The sequence below is a fragment of the Malania oleifera genome, chromosome 12 (genome assembly GCF_029873635.1).
Source record: "Malania oleifera isolate guangnan ecotype guangnan chromosome 12, ASM2987363v1, whole genome shotgun sequence".
Taxonomy (NCBI): Eukaryota; Viridiplantae; Streptophyta; class Magnoliopsida; order Santalales; family Ximeniaceae; genus Malania; species Malania oleifera.
In genome coordinates, this window is record NC_080428.1 from 81,551,205 (window position 1) to 81,571,763 (window position 20,559).

Genomic DNA, 20,559 nt, shown 5'->3' on the forward strand with positions numbered 1-20,559 from the left:
TGGGGTCAGAGACAAGTTTGGCTGCTGTGAAGAGCTCTGGATTGTGGATGGTTTTGAAGTCTCCTACTTTGTGGTTTTGGGAGTGTTACTAGAAGTTGGATTGTACATGTTCATCAACAAGGACATTGACAAGATGGAGTAATAGAATTGTTAGGGTTTTAGAGTTTTGCAACCCTAACACATGGTTTTGGTATATAATTCTAACTTAGAGGGAAGGTTGGGTAACCTAGATTCAACTATACGGTTGTCATGGGGATGGTTTTGATATGTCACTATGACATTGTGATTGGTCCAGATAATACTAATGGTGATGTTCTCGAACCTAAGGTATATGATCATTAGTTCCCTCGTGGTTACTCGTACATAAATGGGAATACTTCAGAGACGTGTGTTTTGAGGGAACACTAGGTGAGTAGCCTACCTCCCCTAGTATCCTATTGGACACTAAATGAGCATCCCGAAGAGTAATCAGGGGAGAGATCTTGACATCCTCATAGGTTGTCGTGGGCTTTTGTGTGGGGCTAAGAGCACTGTGGACAATCCATTTGAGAATGAGATCATGCAGTATTCTCAGCCCAAAGGTTTAGGTATCGCCCTTCTTGGTCATTGGCTATACGGTTGGGCAATGTCATCCAAGACCCTGGTTGTGGGGATGAGAGTTACCCTCAGTGTTGGTGGAATGTGAGTTTAATTCCTTTACTATTCGAGTCCAGGTTCCTCAGTGACAACTTCAGTTGGATCAAGGATTGTTGAGCTGTGAGACTTGACCACTGGGTTAGACATTTGAGTGCTTCTTTGGATGAAGATGAATAAGGCTAGGCTGGACTTTGTGTAGTATTGCTGCCGCATGGGCATGACTCCTTGACATTTTGGGCAAATCATGGCAAGGGTGATTCCTTTTGGCCTTTGACATCTCCATGTTTGTGGTTCTTGACATAGCAGCTATTTGAACTCAAGCAGTCTTATTTCAAGCACACCATGAATGTAATAACCAATGCTACCCCAATCAGGGACTAAGATAACTGTATGGCTGTGATGGTTATATAACAATGCCAATATGAAAATGTATCAAAATGTTTTCATTATTATTATCAATTTTAATATAAAAAAAGAATGAGCTTTACCCCATCTCCTAGATGATAGATGTGAGGCCTATTGATTCTTCCCAATAAGTTCGCCTCTATTCAAGATTACATTTGACCCTCATTGATTTAAGTAATAGATTTGTTACAAAAAAAAAAAAAAAAGGACTAAAATTTGTCAAATAAGAAGATCGTACCTTACAATGCTCCAGCACTGGTGAGACATGCTGACTTCTCAGAGCAACTTTAAATTTGCCGTTGTCAGCTTTGTCTAAACTCTGAGTACGGAAATAATTCATAATTAAGCTCAGAAAACAAACTGTAGAAATGAATATTGAAAACTCAGGCAACTCAAATCAGTTTTTATACGAGCAGTTTTAATTCTATCACAGCCACCAGCCTAGAGAGATCTAATACAGTGACACTAGCAAAAGAAATAAAACCAAGGAAAATTGTGCAACTCAAAAAAAATTCAGTGCATTCAATGGAGAATTTGACATTGACATTTGAAACTAAACAGGAACTCATATGGTCAATGGAAAGGAAACTATAAAACCATCAAAGTTTTTTTTTTTAATTTATAATTATTCATGAATAAGTATATATTGGTAGAGCCCATGCACAGCATCAGAAGATGACATGTACGATTGGTATCAAATAAAAAAAAAAACATTCAAGTGTGAACAAGCAGATTAAACTCTAGGAAAGAAGTGGAAGTATTGGGAATAGGAAGTGGTGAACCAGCAAAAAATTATATTAATTTAAACAAATTAAGTGCCCACTCCTTACATTTGGACTCACAGCAAAACAGTGACACCCATACTCAAAACTCAAAACTCAAAACACACTCATATAGACTCAAGGATATCCTACAATTCCAAGATGACACCCAGCTGGCCAGCACCCACACAAATTGCTACTAGCTCAAGCATTCACTTGCTTGCACTTCTGGCACACATTCTTCTTGTGCACAGTAGTGGAGTCCTTCCCCTTTTATACTTGCTATAGGTCAGTTACAAACCAACTCATAATTTTTGAAAATTTCTCAGAGCAGGCAGCACTTAGTCTTCAATTTTCTACAGAAAGAGAGATAATTCTAGAGAGAGAAAAAGGAATTTTCTGGAGAGAGACAGGCAGAAAGAAATTTATGGAGAGAGAAAGAGAGAGTTGGTGCTCTCTCAACAATAAGAAAAGAACTTGAATCATTACAAATTTACACATGATGAAAAAATAAATTTTAAGAAACTTCTCGACATAAATGCAAGAAGTAAAAGTTAAACGGAAACATCTTTTCTTGAAAAAAAGGAGATCTCCAAGATGGCCAAATGAATAACCCACTATGCAGTAAACTTAACTCAATGGAAAATATAGTGAACACTTGACAATTCATGTTTTTATTTTTCTCATCAGTACTTGACCATTCATGTTTTCAAATGTCATAAGGAGTTCAAAGCCCATAGGGGAAAAGGGAACAACCAGAGTAGTTAAAAAATGAGTTACTGAATCTATTTTAAATTGAATAGGATTTCCATGGACCAAAAACAATTGAGCAGTGTAACCTAACATAAGATTAAAGAATGCAAAAAATTAAAAAAAAATTAAAAAATAAAAATCAGATAGGATGCAGGACAATTTGGCCCTGATGACATGGCATTTAATTTGAGCAGGATCAAGTCAAATTTTTCCAGCCTTGCTCTCAATCAATTTATTGTGGCCAACTAGAAAACAGAACTAACTAGTGTCTCGACTCTCAAACAAAATTTGTGGAAGCAACATGAAACACTAAGTGACCTTTGACCAGCCAGAAGTTCTTTACTTTCACATCCTAATCTCAGTTTGATTCAAAAAGGCTGATTTTACTATGATACGGATGCAGTCAAGACAAATATTAGAAAATTATTCAACTGCAACCAAAAAATATCAAATTAATAAAGCTTTAAAAAGCACAATATGTTGCTCTATCATGCTAGAAAGTGGATCCCAAGCTCAACTTTACAAATGAACAAAATAATACTGGACAGAAAAGAGGATGCGCTTTCTTTCTTGATATTTAAAGAAATAATACTGGACAGAAAGGAGGATGCCCTTTCTTTCTTAATATTTAAAGAAATTTAATAAGAAAGAACAAATTACAAAGAGGACAAGATATCCTCAGGAAACAAAAGGTCCATTCACCTTACAGTAAGTAAATTTACTTCAGTAGTTAAAAAACATAGTGAACTATGCAGTCCACAGTAGGAATCTGATGCTATATTTTAGCATTTTTAGAAGTTAATCTGGGCTCCCTATTCCCCATCGGGCAAGTTGAGGAAAATTGTAGCCAAATTAAATTTTTTGATGCAAGAAAACAATAGTCTATAAACCAGAACATATTGCGTGGTACAGTTTGATCATATTCAGGGAGAGACACTGCAGCATATCTGCAATGTGCCAGTAACTCATTAGTACAGCACCAAAAGGATCTAAAGAGGTAACAGGGAGCCTAATTAAAGGGAAATAATTTTATATCAGAAAACAGGCAGAGATTAATAAATAATTACACTAGCATGCAGCAGTAATAAATTATCAAATTAGCTTGCACTCAAGATGTATTTGGATATGTTTTGACTGCATTATTGTTCAATTAAACATGATATTCATGCAAGCAATTGCAGCGTCATTTTTAAAAAGCACCTCTTTGAAAATGGCTAAGAAAAGTTGAGAATTTTGAAATGATAAACATTTGGTTTGAAGGCCTTTGTCCCATGAGCAGTGATAATGCTAAAGACATATCTCTTGTGAAACCATACCATATTTTTTCCAGTTCTTGAGTGTTTGTGAACTTATATTCTATCTAATTTCACTTTTTCTTTCAATGCTCATTTGAAGTTGCTTGAACTGAAATTTCTCCATCCATAATTTTCAGGTAGCAACTAACAAGCAACATTTGGAATTGTCCGGAATTTTGGAGCTTATCTGAAGATTTTCTGGTCTGACTTCCATCATTTGGTCACTCATAGTATAAGCAGAAACATGCATATAATGTTAAAATAAGAGAGGAAAGAAAAATAAAGTAGTTTACGCTTACAAGCATACACCATACAATTTGATCATCCCAAACAATGATGAGTAATAATATTGGATACATAAAGAAATGAGATAACAGTTTTAGGAGATTCTTCATGCAAACTTGAAAAATAGCATCAAAGCAAATTTAGTTTAATCAGCTGACAGAGGGACAAATAAAGTATTTAACCTTAAGAAACTCTGGTGGTAACCCATCTAGCTCAGTCTCATTGAAGAGAAGAAAACTACAATCATCATTTAGATTTTGGATATATCGTATACTCAGCTCATCAATTTGAGCTCTCAAACGCTGCACTTCCTCTCTCTTGCTTACAGTGAGGTTTAATCCATTCCGCTCAAACTCTCTAATCTGTCACTGATTATGTAGAAGTCAGTACTTTGGCTCATTATATATATATATATATATATATATATTGAAAAACATTCATTTAGCCATCTCACAAGGGCATAAATCTTCAGCAAAAAAAGGTGATCAAACAAAATGTGAAACTAAAATTATCACTATGAAAATGTCCAATAATGGAGAAACTTTGTTTCATAAGCAAAGCGCAGTGTTGCACTAGCTATGAAATTCATTAAAAATCCACTTCCACTTCCATACCAGGCATTGAACGTAATTCTTAGCTTCAGAGTTCATCCATTCACCCCTTGCAGCCAAAGCTTTGATGACACGGTATACATCTTCACGTTTACTGATCACCAAACAAGAAATAGGAGTGTATAATCCATAGTCAGTGAGTTATTTGTAAACTAATCTTCCTTGCGATAAATCTAAAACTGCGTTCAATTTTTACTGGAACAAGAGTGTTTAATAATTCAACCTCAACGCATCAGATAAGCAAAGAGCAGTGGTTAACGGCAGTTACTAGCTGGCATAGTGGAATTGCTGTAAATGATTTTAATGAAATCTTTGATCTTTGTGAAACCCTTCAGGATGGTTGATTTTCTGTATCAAGCCAACATTCCCTAGATGCCTTTTCAATAAATTCCCTTTATTCATTTAAAAAAAAAAAAAAGAAAGAAAGAAAGATAGCCGAAAGCAGTCACCAATCATCCACTTGCTCTCCAGCAACAGAGAGTTCTTTTTTTCCTTCTTTTTTGGGTTTAGTGGAACTGAACAAGAAAACCACTAACGGTTCTATTAAACATCAACAGAATCAGCTAAAAGTTGAGCTCTAAACCCATTGGGAGGGATTGAAAAAAACTGATCAGCAATCTAAGACTTTACTCCATTGGCCAACCAAACCAATTAGCACACTGATAGCCTTCCCTTAACAAAAGCTGGGGAGAACAAACCCAGTTTTGCTCTAACAGCTTCGTGCAATCTTTGATTAAGTCACCATATGGGTGCAGGCCTCCTTGCTAATGCTCAGTCCTAAGGACTACAAACCATACTTCTTTAAATCTTTTTGGTTCCTGAAAACCACATCGCCAAAATATACTTCTGCAAATTGTGAGAAACTTTACAGCATTGAAATATATTACAGCAAAATGGCTAATGCATTTCAGAGTAAATAGAGTACCAGTTTTCCTTTTCTTCAATTTTATTATACACATAAAAGAGAAAAAGAAACAGGGAAAGGAAGATTTATAAGAGCTGGAGAGTCCACTAAATGATTAGGTCTCCCATTGTAATTCTAGCATAAATCACTTACATAAAGGTCAATAACCTTTTAAAGCATATATATCCCTAGCTTGGTACAAATGACCTTAATCCAGTCCCCCCCCCCCCCCAAAGGACTTGGTAAACAAATTAGCTTATTGATACTCAGATTTCAATTGTGTGATCTTGATAAGCTTCTGCAAAAGCTTTTCTCTAACAAAGTGACAGCCAACTCCAAAGTGCTTAGCCCTCTCATGGAAACTGAATTTGAAGTGATAAGAAGTTTCTTGATTATGACACACCAACTCAATAGGCTGGGAATGTTGAAACCCATGTTCTTCCAATATTTATAACAGTATAACAAAGAATGATCTACCTGGCATTGTTCAAGGCCAAAAGCAATCACAAACTCACTAAATCCCCCGAACTACACCCAAGGAAATTGTTTTAAGCCATATAAAGACTTTTTAAAACACCATACCAATTTTGTCTCACCCCAAGCAATATTCCTAGAGGTTGCTCCATGTAAACTTCCTTCTAAACATACCATGTAAGAAGGCATTTTAACATCTACACATGTAAATAATGCCAATGAAATGCATGTTGGTGGCGGCCTTTAGAGTTCAAGTCTTGGATTGATGCTTTAAAGCATGTTAAAGAGAAAATAAAATAGGAATAAATATTTCAAGAAACTGGCAAACTCATTAAACAATTCGGTCTCCCATTGTCTATGATATATCACATAATCACCTTCAGACAGGATATTCATAAACTAACCACGAACTGATATAATACACACAACTTGGCCTATTTATGGGATGTGATTCAAAAGAGCATGCATTTCCTATTTCTTATTACCCGAGAATGGAGTAATAAGAAATCCTTTGCTACTACTCAATGTTCAAGAATGACATTTTTGGCGCTGAGTCGCTGACAGTGCTCTTTATTAATCTGCTCCATGGCTCTAAAGTAGCACCCCCCCTCCCCCCCTCATTTCAATTTTTAAAAATAATAATAATAAGTGAACAGCATATAAGGAAACTGACAGTAAAAAATTTCTATTCATGCGCACATGTGCACACACATGCATATAGATTATAGCAAACCTGCACATCAAATTATGGTCATCTATTCTACGCTCTGCTTCAGCACTTGCTTTACGCACATCCTTTGAAACGGATACCAACTTTTGGAAGACACAAGATTGGACCAGTGGGAATTGTTCAGCTTCTAATTCTGCTAGAGGTGCGACAACATTCATATACATGACCTGGAAAATATGATAGATCATTTGTCAAACCAGCTGCATAATTTTTTTGAAAATAAATAAATAAGCTTCGCAGTTAAAAACACTAGGCTGCCATCTTAATGTCCAGAGAATTGCAATAATTAATTGCTCGTTTACAAAATAAAAGATGTACAAAAAGATCTTAACATTTCGGAGGGGTGACCACCCTAACACAGACTTATATTTTTTTATCAAAAAAGAAAAAAAAAATATTAAAGAGAATAAAAAATACAAAAAAAAAAACATAAAAATATCAAAACAGTACTGCATGCCAATCACACTGTAATCTGAAAATGAGAATCCTTTAAAACATTGACCAAATACTGAATCCAATCCTACCCCAAAGCATAATCCCCATAAAACTGCAAAAATAGCGCACCTAAACAACTCCAACTGAGGTCTGCTGCACTAGGGAAGCATAATTAATATTGTTAATTGCTGCAATAATTATTACTTGATGTTATCTAGGTATATCATTGTTAGGGTCTGCTCGAAGTGTGTCATCCCCTTAATCCAGCTTTATTTTCAGAGTTTATTAATGAGGCTTTTTGAGTCTAGAAAAGTTATTAACAGCTGTAGTCAAGAATATTCATTTCCCTATGCACATTTTGTCACCTCCCTATTTCTGGCACGTGATTGGCCAAGACACCATCCAAAATCCTATGGAGGCACCAGGCCTAAGCAAGAATTAGCTTGCAAAAATCATCATTTGAATACAAGTAATAAGCCAGTTTGGAGTGAGTATTCATCAAAACACAAAGATAAAGGCATATTTCATAATGCAACCAAAAAGAGTTTTACTTTCACCGCTCTTTACATTGGGCTTTACTTTATATACAAAATTTTTCACGCTTTCTGAACTAACTGTCTTAGCCAACAAAAAAAATGCTCTGTGTCTTCCTGCCAACCTACAGTACATATCAGAAAGTGGCAATCTCTTGGAGAACAGCTTTCCTTTAGTCCAATTGAACCTGAAATTGTTATGAAAGTAGGATGAGCAACCAGAAGCTCAGTAGTCATTCTTAATATCCCTTTTTTCATAGAAGGATTTCACAATTTTAAGACGCAATTTCTTTATATGCATGCATAATCATAATGTCACGAAAATATTCCTTATACTAAGCAATATCTTTATCTAGAGTTACCATCACAAGACATTCAAATAGCACACATTTTAACATCATTTCAACGTAGTAATGTTATCTCAAACAAGTGCTAATTTCCAACTTGGCCAACTACCACTTAATGCAGAAATGCCCCAAAGGTTTAGGGTCTCTCACCCAAGGGAAACACAATCCCTGTTTGCTCAAGTTTCACAATACTAAAAGCATAAACATCACCAATCACCTCACACAATAGGAATTCAATATATTCACACATGAGTCATGTCAAAGCAAGTAAAAACCATCATCCTTACAAAAACAATAGTCATAGCAAATAATTTACCATCTACTTAGAAAAAAAAATATGAACTATTAAAATCAAGGGAGCACGTGTCACTAGATATAATAAGTAGCCAATAAACAACTTGCAAATCCTTTCCTATTAGGATTCAATTAAATGCACGCTTCTATCCTTTTCCTCAAGAATTTCCATTTTTACCCAAAATCCCCACATGAATAAATAAAAATTAAGAAAATGTACCTTGATTATCAACTTCTCCAATTTATTTTGAGGTTCCACTGAATTTTCTGTATTTTCCTTGATTGTCCCTATATTTACTAACTTTCTGCAAAGTTCTCTCTCTTCCTTTCTCTCTTTCTAGAATTAGGGTTAATAGCAAAACTTAATTGTATATTGTGTTGTTGTTGCTATTCATGGCTGGAAATGGATGAGAACCAAGGAAAGAATATACAAAAAAGAACATAAGAAATCCTCCACATAGAAAGAGATTAGAACCAAAAAGAAAAAACAATGAGAACCTGAAAATTGTGCAATGAAGCAGGAAGGACGTGTTTATATGGGTCAAATGCTCCCAAAAAAAAAAAAAAAGGAAAGACTTGCTAAGAGTATTCCCCTGAAGTATCTAGAATCCACAACCAATGGTCCCTCATAGAGGAAGGAAAACTACCCTCCAAGGCTCCAACAAATGTAATAAGGAGGTGAGCTCCAATACCTCCCTATCATTAAGAGACATGAAAATGATAATGCCAAGAGAATTCGTACTAAAAAAATGACAGCCCGGTGTACAAAGATCCTGCATATGTGGAGTCCCGGGAAGGGGCGGACTACGATGGGGAAAACCAAGAAACAAAATTCGTACTCCTTTATAAAAAATTGAAGAGATAGATTTATTGTGCAATGAGGATGGACTATACAAACAAGGGAAAACCATGCAAATGTCATCCCGAAACTGAATGCAGTAACCACCAACAATAAATTCAGTATAAAGAGTATAAAGAGGATAATAACTATGAAATACCCTCCCAATGACTGCCATAAGAACATCTTAGCCCCAAATTAGCATCTCACCCATTACCCTGCAAGCCAAATTTACTTATAACTTTGGGCCAATGGAATGGCTCCTCCAAGGAGAAACACCAAAGTCATTTCCCATTAAAGCAATGTTCTTAGACAACAACTTCCAAAGACCCAACCCCTCCTTTTTAAACCTACAGACTAACGAGATGATCCTTTCTGTCTCCCACCCTAGACCATAGGAAATCTCTCCGGACTCTCTCAATATTCAAACTACTTTGCAGGCCAATTTACTTTTAATAGCTACCCTATTGCACAGAGTTCTCCTATCTGAATTTCATTGCTATATCTGTTATTATTTCTTCTTTTTTTTCACTGGCAGTACCACCCCTATACACACACAAAAATACCAGTCTGCCATCTTAATGTCTAGATAAGTGTAATGATCAATAGTTTATCTGCAATATAAAAGATGTTCAGAAAGATGCTATGGCATCACATATTCCAGGGTTACCACACACTTATACCCCCAAAAAAACAAAACCAAAACCCACCAAAAATAAATAAATAAATAAAAATAAAAAATAAAATAAAAAGATTTCCAGCAAAGCTCAGCTTTTTATCAAACTTATATGATTCTCCTATCTGAATTTCACTGACATACATGGCGTTTCTTTTTTCAAATAAGCAGAATTATTTAATAAAAGGAAAATGTTCTTAACCCTCCCCCCTCAACAAACAACAGCAGTAATAATAAGAAGGAAACCCGTGCAAGAATCGCAAGAATCACTGGTTTTAATAAATATCAGTCAAAAGCAGAATAATGACTAGTTGCCAAACTTTGACGCGTAACGAATCATAGTAAGCTCCCAAATTCACAGAAAAAACATAGTACCTTGTCAAGTGGCACTGAAGCAACTGCATCGTGAACCTCTTTTGACTTGACAATGATGCGGTCTGCCAGCCTAAGAATCTCAGAAGCAGAAAGGTTGACCCGTACATTAGAACCCGGAAGAACTGGAATAAAGGAAACAAAGGAAATTCAAATGAACGGAGTCAATTGCAAAATAACAAGAAGATTCCAAAACTTCAAATTAAGCGGAAGGGAAAAAAAAAATATTTGAATGAAATGATATACATTGTGTGTGCGTGTTGGCTATCTGCAAATATGTTAAAAAGCTCGCAGCAAAAAGGAGAAGTTCGAAGACAACCTTTTTTCTTGCGCTTTGCCCTATGAGAGTTAATGGCGGTGACTGCGAGGCTGACGGCGATTGCGAGAAAAGCTGCAGCTCCGGTGAAAGCGAGTAAGTTTCGATCTTTCTTCTGTTTGGACATTTTCTGAACGCGAGCGGAGCCCTCCATCACACTTTTGATCTCGCCAGACCGCAACTGCGGAAATTTGTATCGCCAATTGTGGAAATCAGAAATGGCCTCTTAAATTACTTCAATCATTCAATGATTGATTGGACCTTTCGAAAATTTTTAAAAAGGGGGTGGGGGCGCAATCGTTGGCCAATGTCCCGGATTTTGCATACGACAAGAGAAGTACACCGTTTTTGTAGCGAGAAATCAAACAAGCTTTTAGTGGCAATCTGTTTTGCCGCTGATAAGCGCGGTATGTTTTATTAAAAGTCTTTTTGATATGTTGCTATTTTCAATTTTTTTTTTTTTTTATAGAAAATAAGCAAATTGCAAAAAAATATTTGTTAATATTATCAATTTTTTGTTTCTGTAAGGGATTTACTATTTGTCAAAATATTAAATTTTATTATTTTATGTTTTTTAATTGTTTTAACAAACTATTGTCATAAATTTTAATATCTAGAAATATTTCTTTTGTAATATATTTTTAAATTAAATGATCATATGAACTTAAATATAACTAAAATAAATATATATATGTAAATGTTATAAATCAATAATAAAGCCAATTACAAAATACTTTTACTATTTTTTAATTGTAATATTCAATAAAATTTTTATTGCAATGCAAAATTTGAAAATAAAATAATTAAGTAAAATAATTATAATAAATTTATTTCTATTGTAATTTTTTAATGTATATTATTATTTTCAATCTTATTATTTTATACATATTTTTACAATATTATTTGTTTTAAAGATGAAAATGAGACTATTTTTATTAAAATTTTAATTTGTATTAGTTTTATAAATGTTAACCAAATAAGTTGTTAGTTTTAAATTTTTAGTTTCTATTTCCTATTTTTTTCGTTTTTCGTTTTTCTAATTTTTGACAATGATACCAAATGGCCTCAAGATTTAAAGAGTTTGGATGAATATAATTAGACTGCATTAGCTATAATTATTATCCTGACCATGTTTGAATTGCAAGCCAGGACCCATGAACCTTCAAAAGATCAAAAATCAAAATGTACTTTAATTTACACAACTTAAGTTTTTCGCAACAAAAATGGAATGCGATAAAATGTAATGATGTTTAAAAAATCCATTATGCAAAAAAAATTTTATTACTTCTCAACATGAAATAGAATAAAAATATGCCAATAAATTTTCGAAATCATTACTCTTTGTATATTTTATATTATAAATTAATAAAAAAAATTAAGTTACCTTTTGATTCATGTTTACAGTAAATCTTTGTTTTGTAAGTCATCAAATATTTATATTATAAATGTTGAATTCTTAAAATAATCATGAATTAAATGTATTACCAATATCTACTCATTTCTTCCCATAAAAAGCTTGATTCATTAACAACTTTGAGAATTTACTCTCTTTTTTTTTATATTGCATCGGGTTCCTCTCATCTCTATCGCCACCAGCGAACTCCCCAACGGACACTCCCCTTCAGGGCACACAACTTTGAGAATTTACTTGTAGGGCCTATGGGAGAGAGGAAGGGTATACCAAAATATTGCAAAACATATGTTCTAAAATTTACCTAAGAGGTTAAATGCCCATTTAGGAAAATTTTATTAGTTATAAATGATTTGGCTACGATACAAAATTATTCTTAAATTAGTTATTAATAATTTAACTCCACATGTGATGCATTTAATGTCCTAATTTTTTCACACACAGTTGGTCCCAAGCCCAGGAAAATGAGGAGGGTTGCGTTAGATAGCTGACAGCCAGCATAAAATTTGTCAGATCACTATCATATGAATCATTACCGAATATTTGATGGGGCATTCCCTACAAGCGACGTGTTGCACTTGAACCACCCGGGTGTAGCGAAAAGTGGGCGAGAGTGGGCTAGGTCATAGCCCCGAAGTGACACATCAGGTTGGCACCCAGGTACAGTGTCAAATATGCGAGGGTTCCTGCATCATTCTGGACGTGAACAGGTAAAGACGTTAGTTCGGGAAACTAAAATTAGGTTAACAGCTTGGAATATAGGGACACTTACGGATAAAAGTATGGAAATTGTGGATAAAATTATCAGAAGAAGAATTAATATAATTTGCCTTCAAGAAACTAAGTGGGTGGGGGAGAAAGTTAGATAAATTGATAAATCATGATTTAAACTTTGGTAAACTGGAAAATAAAAACATAAGAATGGAGTAGACATTATTATAGACAAAAATTTAAAAGATAGCGTTGTGGATGTAACTAGAGTAGGGGATAGAATTATAAAAATCAAGATGGTATTAGGACAAGAGATAAAAAAATATCATTAGTCTTTATATTCCTCAAGTCGATTTAGCAGAAAAATCTTAAGAGATAATTTTGGGAAGATATGAATAGTATTATACAAGACATACCAGGGACAGAGAAAATATTTATAAGAGGAGAATTGAATGGCCACGTTGGAAGAGATGATCAAAGTTATGAGAGGATACATAGAGGATATGAATATGGAGACAAAAATGAGTCTTGGGAGATGATCTTAGACTTCGCTATGTCATATGATTTTAGTATAATGAATACTTGTTTTAAGAAGAGAGAAGAACACTTAATAATCTTTAAAAGTAGACAAAATAAAAGTCAAATAGATTTTATTTTTTTTTAACTAGGAGGGTAGATTGTTTATCATGCAAGGATTGTAAAGTTATTTCAGGTGAAAGTTTAGCAACATAACATAGAGTCTTAATGTTAGATGTATATATTAAAAAATGGAAGAAAATTGATAAAATAAACCAATGTAAGAGAACTAGATGGTGGAATCTAAAAGGATAAAATATAATAAAATTTAGATAAAATTATCAAAGATGGGGATTAGATCATAGAGGATGGATAGATACAAATACTCTTTGGAATAGATTAGCTAGCTCTATTAAAAATATAGTAAAAAAGATTTTAGGTGAATCAAGGGGAAGATTCTCGAATAGCAAAGAGAGTTGGTGGTGGGATAAAGATGTACAAAAAATCATAAAGACAAAAAGAATTTGTGTAATGACACAAAAAAATAATATGTGGGTAAGTGTGATCCTAAAAAAATAAAAAAATAAAAAATTAAATTAATTTTTAATATTAAAATTAAAATTAATTATTTAATTATTAATAATAATTAAATAATATAATATAATATAATAATATATTATTATAATATATATACATATATATATATATTAGTAAAAGTATCCTGAAGCTTATTTCATTGAGATTAAAAATCCAAAGAGAGGCACCCCCCTCAATCAATTTACTCTCTCTCTCTACTTTCTCTCTCCTCAACCCCTCTCCCTCTCTTCTCGATTTCCTCAGTCAAACGTCCGTTGATCGAAGAACGGAAAATACCTTTGAGTTCCAAATTTGACCACCTACATTTTAACTGGAGTGGATTTGTCGTAGGAGCGTCGTAAGTACCACTCCTAGGATAAGGTAAGTGGTATGGTCGTTTTTTAGTATTATACATATTTGAGAATAACCAGGAGGGTAGTTTATGTGCCTCCATTTTAGGGAAAATTGTATGTTTAAATTAAATAGAATTTTTGGAAAACAACTGGACCAAATTTTAGAAATACGCGATTTTTCCCAGCAGACTACTTAAATGAAAATTTTAACATATAACCGTGTGGCATAAGATTAATTAACAAATAATTTTATATGAATTTGTTGAAATTGTTATGGTATGATATTGTGAGTATGTGGCGTAATACTAGTTTATGGATATGTGTATATAGTGGAATTACTATGAAATTATAAAATAACAAGTTTGATATGGCTATGAGGATATGACAGTTTAATTCTGTTTTATGGTAAGATAAATTTTGCATTTGATTGAAAAATATGAAGTGGTGATGCTTAGTATATAAACTCTATGTAAAGTATATACTGATGTCGAAGGCCTATGTGGCATATAAATTGAAGTGGTGATGCTCAGTATAGAAACTCTGTGTGAAGTCTATACTGATGACTAAGGCCTGTATGGTCTATAAATTGAAGTGGTGATGCTCAATATAGAAACTCTGTGTGAAGTATATACTAATGTCGAAGGCCTGTGTGGTATAAATTGAACTGGTGATGCTCAGTATAAAAACTTTGTATGAAGTCTATACTGATGTTGAAGGCCTATGTGGCGAATAAATCAAAAGAGAAGGCCTATGTGGCATATAAATATGAAGTGGTGATGCTTAGTATAAAAACTCTGTGTAAAGTCTATACTGATGTTGAAGGTCTGTGTGACATATAGAAGTGCTATAGAAGTGTAAATTTAATTATATGTGATGTGTTGTAAAACCCATGTTAGTAGATGTATTTGAACTGCGTTATATTGTTTGTGATATATCGTAAACCTTGCATTAGTAGATTTATTATAAACTGCTATACCTTATGTGTAATATGTCGTAAAACTTACGTTAGTAGACTTTTCTAACTACATCATATTAATTATACTGATGTTGAGTATATTTAGGGGAATATAAGAGACATATATAAATAGTTGACACAATAGCGGTCATCTGTCATGCACTGATAATAATTTATTTCGTTTTACTAAGAGGTGTCTCACCCCATCTAGAATATTAACTTTTCAGGTCCTTTAGGAAGTCAAGTCTAGGAGCTTTAGGGTGAGACTTAAACGATTACACCGAGGGTGAGTGTGGGCAGGATACTGTATGATTTATGTTAGATGTTTTTGGATATTTGGGGTGGTCATATGTATCATTTTGGGACTAGTAGATGTCTTGGTTGGGTTAGTACTTTGGCAGGTATGATATTAGGAAAATATTTGCTTCTGTTGTTCGTTTAATTATGTTATGGACAGTGATACCTTGGACCCCACTAGGTTCTTTATGATATGACAATCGTGGTATCAGGGCATGTATGTGTTGATGGTAGTTATGATATGGCATTTCGGGTATTCATGTATATGATGTGTTGAAATTTTTCAAGGTTGTGGTAAGTGGTATCAAAGCATTTATCTGATGACGTCGTTAATCATGTTATTTGGTTGTTTTAAATTTTCGAGTCTTAATAATTTGGTATAACACGTGGCAAAAATGTAGAAACAGAGATAATTTTGAAAAATATAAGGAGGCAAGAAAAGATGTAAAAAAGGCCATTAGTGAAGCTAAATATAGATCATTTAATAATTTGTATGATAGATTAGGTACAATAGAAGGGGAAAGAGATATATTTAAACTTGCTAAAGCTAGAGAAAGGAAGATCAAGGACTTAGAAAATGTAAAATGTATAAAAAATGAGGATGATATTGTAGAGACTTGAACCCAGGAAATAAAAGAAAATAAATAAAATAAAAGAAAAATGAATAAAAGGGAAGGAAAATTAAGAAAAAGAATGGAGATGGTTTGGTTCAGCACCAAACCGTCGACGGTTTAAGGCCATCTCAGAAAACCGTTAACGGTTTCAACTACTAAGAGCATTTACAAAGGGTCACAGGGCCAAACTATCGATGGTTTCGTCAAACCCAGGAAAATCGTCGAGGGTTTCATCAAGCCCAGGAAAATCATCGACGGTTTTGTGCGGGGCGGCTCTTCTATAAATAGGTTTGAGCTCATTTTTTTAAAAAGTTTTTTTTTTCTCTCCTAGGGCTTCGAAGTGCTCTCTCTCTCTCTCTCTCTCTCTCTCTCTCTCTCTCTCTCTCCTAAGGCTCCTCGGAGCTCCCTTTCGCTCCCCGATCGTATTCCTCTCTTCTCTCAGCTCGTTGGCTTACTTTCCGCGGCGATTTTGAAAAGCTAGGGTTCCATCTTCCTATTGGAATAGGCATGTTTTTAGAAACAAGTAAGGGGAATATATTGTGTTAGCTTGTTTTCTAAATTGAACTGATTAAACTGCCATATATGGATATGTGAACATTATGATAGTTGTATTTGTGGAATTCAATCGGTTAAAGTTGAGTATAAGTAAAGGAACAAGATTGTATTAGTTATTTTCGAAAGGTGAACTGTTTAAAACTAGGTATTTGATTACAGAAATAGTAGATATGATTTTCTGATTGAATTGGGTATATGAAATAAGGGTTTTGAGTTATTATATATATATATATATATATATATATATATATTTGTGAAAGATTAAAGTGAGTAGGGTTGATTATCTTCGTTTTTATTCAGAATAGATCTTTGTTAAATTAAATTGTGGAGATGATCATTCCCGTATTTTCAGCAGAATATGCAAGTATATTATGATATCCTTTTCTCAGGTTTATTTATGGAAGTATGAATCAATATCTAAATCGTGTGGCATGACATTAAATTATGTTATATAGTCTATATTGATTTTTATGATGCTATATCAGAAATGTATAGTAGTATATTGTTTTTTTGAGAATTGTTAAAAGAATCCATGAATATTGAAATGATAAAGGATATGATGGTGTACGGGCCACGGAAATGATAAATGATAAATGAAATTATTAATGATCACGTGAAAGCTTAGTACTGAGGCTATTTAAAGAAAGAAACCCCCCAGTATACAGGCTAGCCCGGGTTAGTACCCTACGTTATACTAGCCAGCACGGGGTAGGTGAATGAATTAATGATGAAAGAAACCCTCAATTGGTCTTACAAGGCTTAACATCCTATTTTGATGCATACAAACAAGAGGAACTTAACATATTTGGTTGAGTAATGATATTTCAGGACTTAGAAGGATCAAGCATGTGAATAAAAGGTCAAGTGCTCACAAGTTGATCATCTGAAGCCTAAAGCATGGATTCATGGATGATTTAATAAGGCTTGAAGAAAATGATCACATGGAATGTTTTCAAAAGCTTACTTCAATTCAAGTGATCAAGAATGAAAGCTCGAAGAATCAGGACCAAGAGAACTCAAAGCAATAACTTCAAAACTTCAAGGAGTTCAAGAAATGAAGAGTTGAATGAGTCTATAGGACACGCTTTCTAAATACTCCAAGTATATTTAAGTATGAAATTATTTTTGAAGCTCGTTAGGCATAAGAGACCTAAAAACCTAAAAACTTAAATCTTGGAACATATTTTTCTAGAAAACAAATTGAAAATTCCAAGAATTGAGAAGCAAAGAGAGTTCTTACAAAAATCATTTTAAAATTAGCATTTTGTCTTGACAGGAGCCTGGCTGGAATCGTCAGTAGGCTGCCAAATTAAATGGTTTTAAAATGCACATATAGAAAGTTGTCGGGCTACTGCTTGGACCCTGACAGGCGCCTGACGAGGTAATCTGAGAAGCCTGACTAGGTTCTGCTAGGCGACTGTCACCCTACTGACTTTGTTTTTAAACTGGGTTTTAACGTGAGAGGCACTTGACCAAAAGCACTAGGCTACTGCCACGTAGCAGATTTCAAATTTTTTAACAAAATTTTTTAAAAAATTTTGATTGCTTAGGGCTCAAGTTTAGTTAAACGTGGGCACTACTCCAAGTAAACTTGGGGATCAAGCTAAATGTTTTTTTAAATCTATAAATAAGCCTAAAGATCATTGAATTAAACTACCAAACATCAAAATCAGCATTCATACTCTCTAAATTGCTCTCAACATTCCAAGGCTCCCTCACTCTCATCTTGTGCACGAATTCTACTGAAGCTTTGCTGACTCTCAATCACCAATCTTGTGCTATAATTTTGAATCCTTTCAATCATTGAAAGAATCATTCAGTGATAAATTCTCTTGAGCTTCAATTTCAATTTCATATTGTATTACTTTGAAGTATATTGTTTTTAAATTGTACAAATCTACTTTGTGTGAAAGCATTATTATACGCAGCTCTTGTTTCTTGTTTTATTGACGATTCCAGGTTGTTGGATCGTTGGCCAAGTGTGGGGTATCACTTGGAGAGGTGCAGTTCTAGCCTATTGAAGGAGTGACCGAGTGAGGGGCATCACTTGGAGAGGCGGTGCTCTTGCCTACTGAAGGAGTATGTAACGGTTTTGTTCCTCTCGAAAAGGAACTGGCTTAGTGAATCCTTTGGTGGTTTGCCAAAGACGAGGACATAAGCCGGGGATAAGCCGAATCTCGTAAAAACCCGATGTCACTCTCTTTCCCTTACTCTCTTTAATTTCCATTAAACATATAAATTGTGTGGATGTTTTAATTTCTTAATCATATATACTATGTATTTTAGAAATTAACTAAACTTAAGTTTAATTTTGATTTGGGATCATGGAAACCGAAAGGTAGTATGTTGGTTGATCAATACTTTGTAGAAACCTTAAAGGGAGTACGTTGATTGGTTAACACCCAAAGATAAATAAACTAAAAGTTTATTTAAATTCTGAGCTATTGGGAATTTGAGTTGTGGTTTGCATTGAAGAATAAATTTCATTACTACAGGGCTGTTAACAAAAGCTAAGAATTGTTCTAAAGCTTTCTTGATTGAATGTTTGATTGATTGGTTACTTTGTTGGTGTATGGTTGTGGATTAGAATTGTTTAAAGACTTAAGTATTTGTTGTGTATTGAATAAATCAATAAGAAGTTAAAAATTCATTAAAAGAAGTAAAAGAGGTTAAGGATTCTTAAAAAGAATTAAAAGAAAATTGTTAATATAACGTCCCTCAATTTCTTAACATAAAATATCACATAATAAATAAAATGGTCAACCCGAACCCGTGGGTAGCGGGGACACCTGTCAAACACAGCGAAAAACCTAGCAGCAGTAAACATAAAATCTCAAACATCCAATCATAAAACATAATACCAGAGCATTCTATACATCCTCACATACATCCAAATATCTCTAGGGTCAAACACAAAATAACTCTGACTCTATTACAAAATCTTACCCTTCTCACAAGATAATCTCACTAGCTCAATGGCGGCCCTGACCCGCCAGTCTCTTAGGAGCTCCTGAAAAATTAATTAAGTTTGAGGGTGAGACACTTCTCAGTAAGGGAAAATAAACTAAATACAGTTATGTGGCAACATGAATATTTAATGCATTTGTACGTATACAGTACATTTCATAATTCTATAAACATAATCATATCGTACTAGGTAAACATATATTTTCACATCTGTTAATAAATCATATCATACATAAAATCATCTATTATAACTGTAGTACTGAAAACAAACCCAGGATGAATAGCTAGCTGGTGTCATGTATTACCCCCCATGACGGGTTGTGCAGCCCGAAGGCGGGACCCGACAATGGCTGGCTGACCACTGCCGAATCAAATATGTTTGTAAGTACGATGAGCCCGCCACACCCTGGTCCGAACTGTCAGGTGGACGTCCACACTCTACTGAAAGCCACATCGACTATCCATCTCTCATCCCCTCGTGGGACGGTAGCACTAATAAGGCCTCGTGCCAAAATGAACCCATAGCTACGGTACCGAGCTCCTGGTCTGAACTAAACTAACATCCTGGTTGTGAAAACATATAATACATGATCACACGTAACATCATTACGGCCTCGTGCCGAAAACATAGATATGGCCTCACGCCGAAATCATACGTATGGCCTCGCGCCAAAATCATAGTAAATATGGCCTCGCGCCAATAATATAAATACGGCCTCATGCCGATAGCATAAATACGGCCTCGTGCCGATAACATAAATACATGGCCTCGCGCCAATAACATAAATACGGACTCGTGCCGATAACATAAATATATGGCCTCGCGCCAAAATTGTTTCAGGTATATATATACTGAAAATACATCATTTATTACATAATCGTCAAAATCATCACAACATAACTCATATTTTCATAATACCTGAAATCATGCTTGGTTCG

General features: G+C 34.3%; 1 protein-coding gene across 2 annotated transcripts in view; it reads right to left on the reverse strand.

The window, feature by feature from the left end:
* The window catches only part of LOC131144688 (probable thimet oligopeptidase), a 31,959-nt gene extending 20,950 nt beyond the window's left edge, over positions 1–11,009 (reverse strand). The window contains exons 1-6 of one of the 2 annotated variants that reach the window (XM_058093489.1): positions 10,669–11,009; positions 10,353–10,474; positions 6,858–7,021; positions 4,750–4,840; positions 4,318–4,497; positions 1,280–1,360 (exon numbers count right to left, since the gene is read on the reverse strand). In XM_058093489.1, coding sequence (XP_057949472.1) covers positions 1,280–1,360; positions 4,318–4,497; positions 4,750–4,840; positions 6,858–7,021; positions 10,353–10,474; positions 10,669–10,819 — 789 coding nt within the window. In that variant the 5' untranslated portion in view covers positions 10,820–11,009. Of the gene's footprint in view, positions 1–1,279; positions 1,361–4,317; positions 4,498–4,749; positions 4,841–6,857; positions 7,022–7,846; positions 8,011–10,352; positions 10,477–10,668 lie in introns of those variants that run through there. The other variant, XM_058093491.1, reaches the window with a different exon arrangement.
* Positions 11,010–20,559: the final 9,550 nt, after the last annotated feature.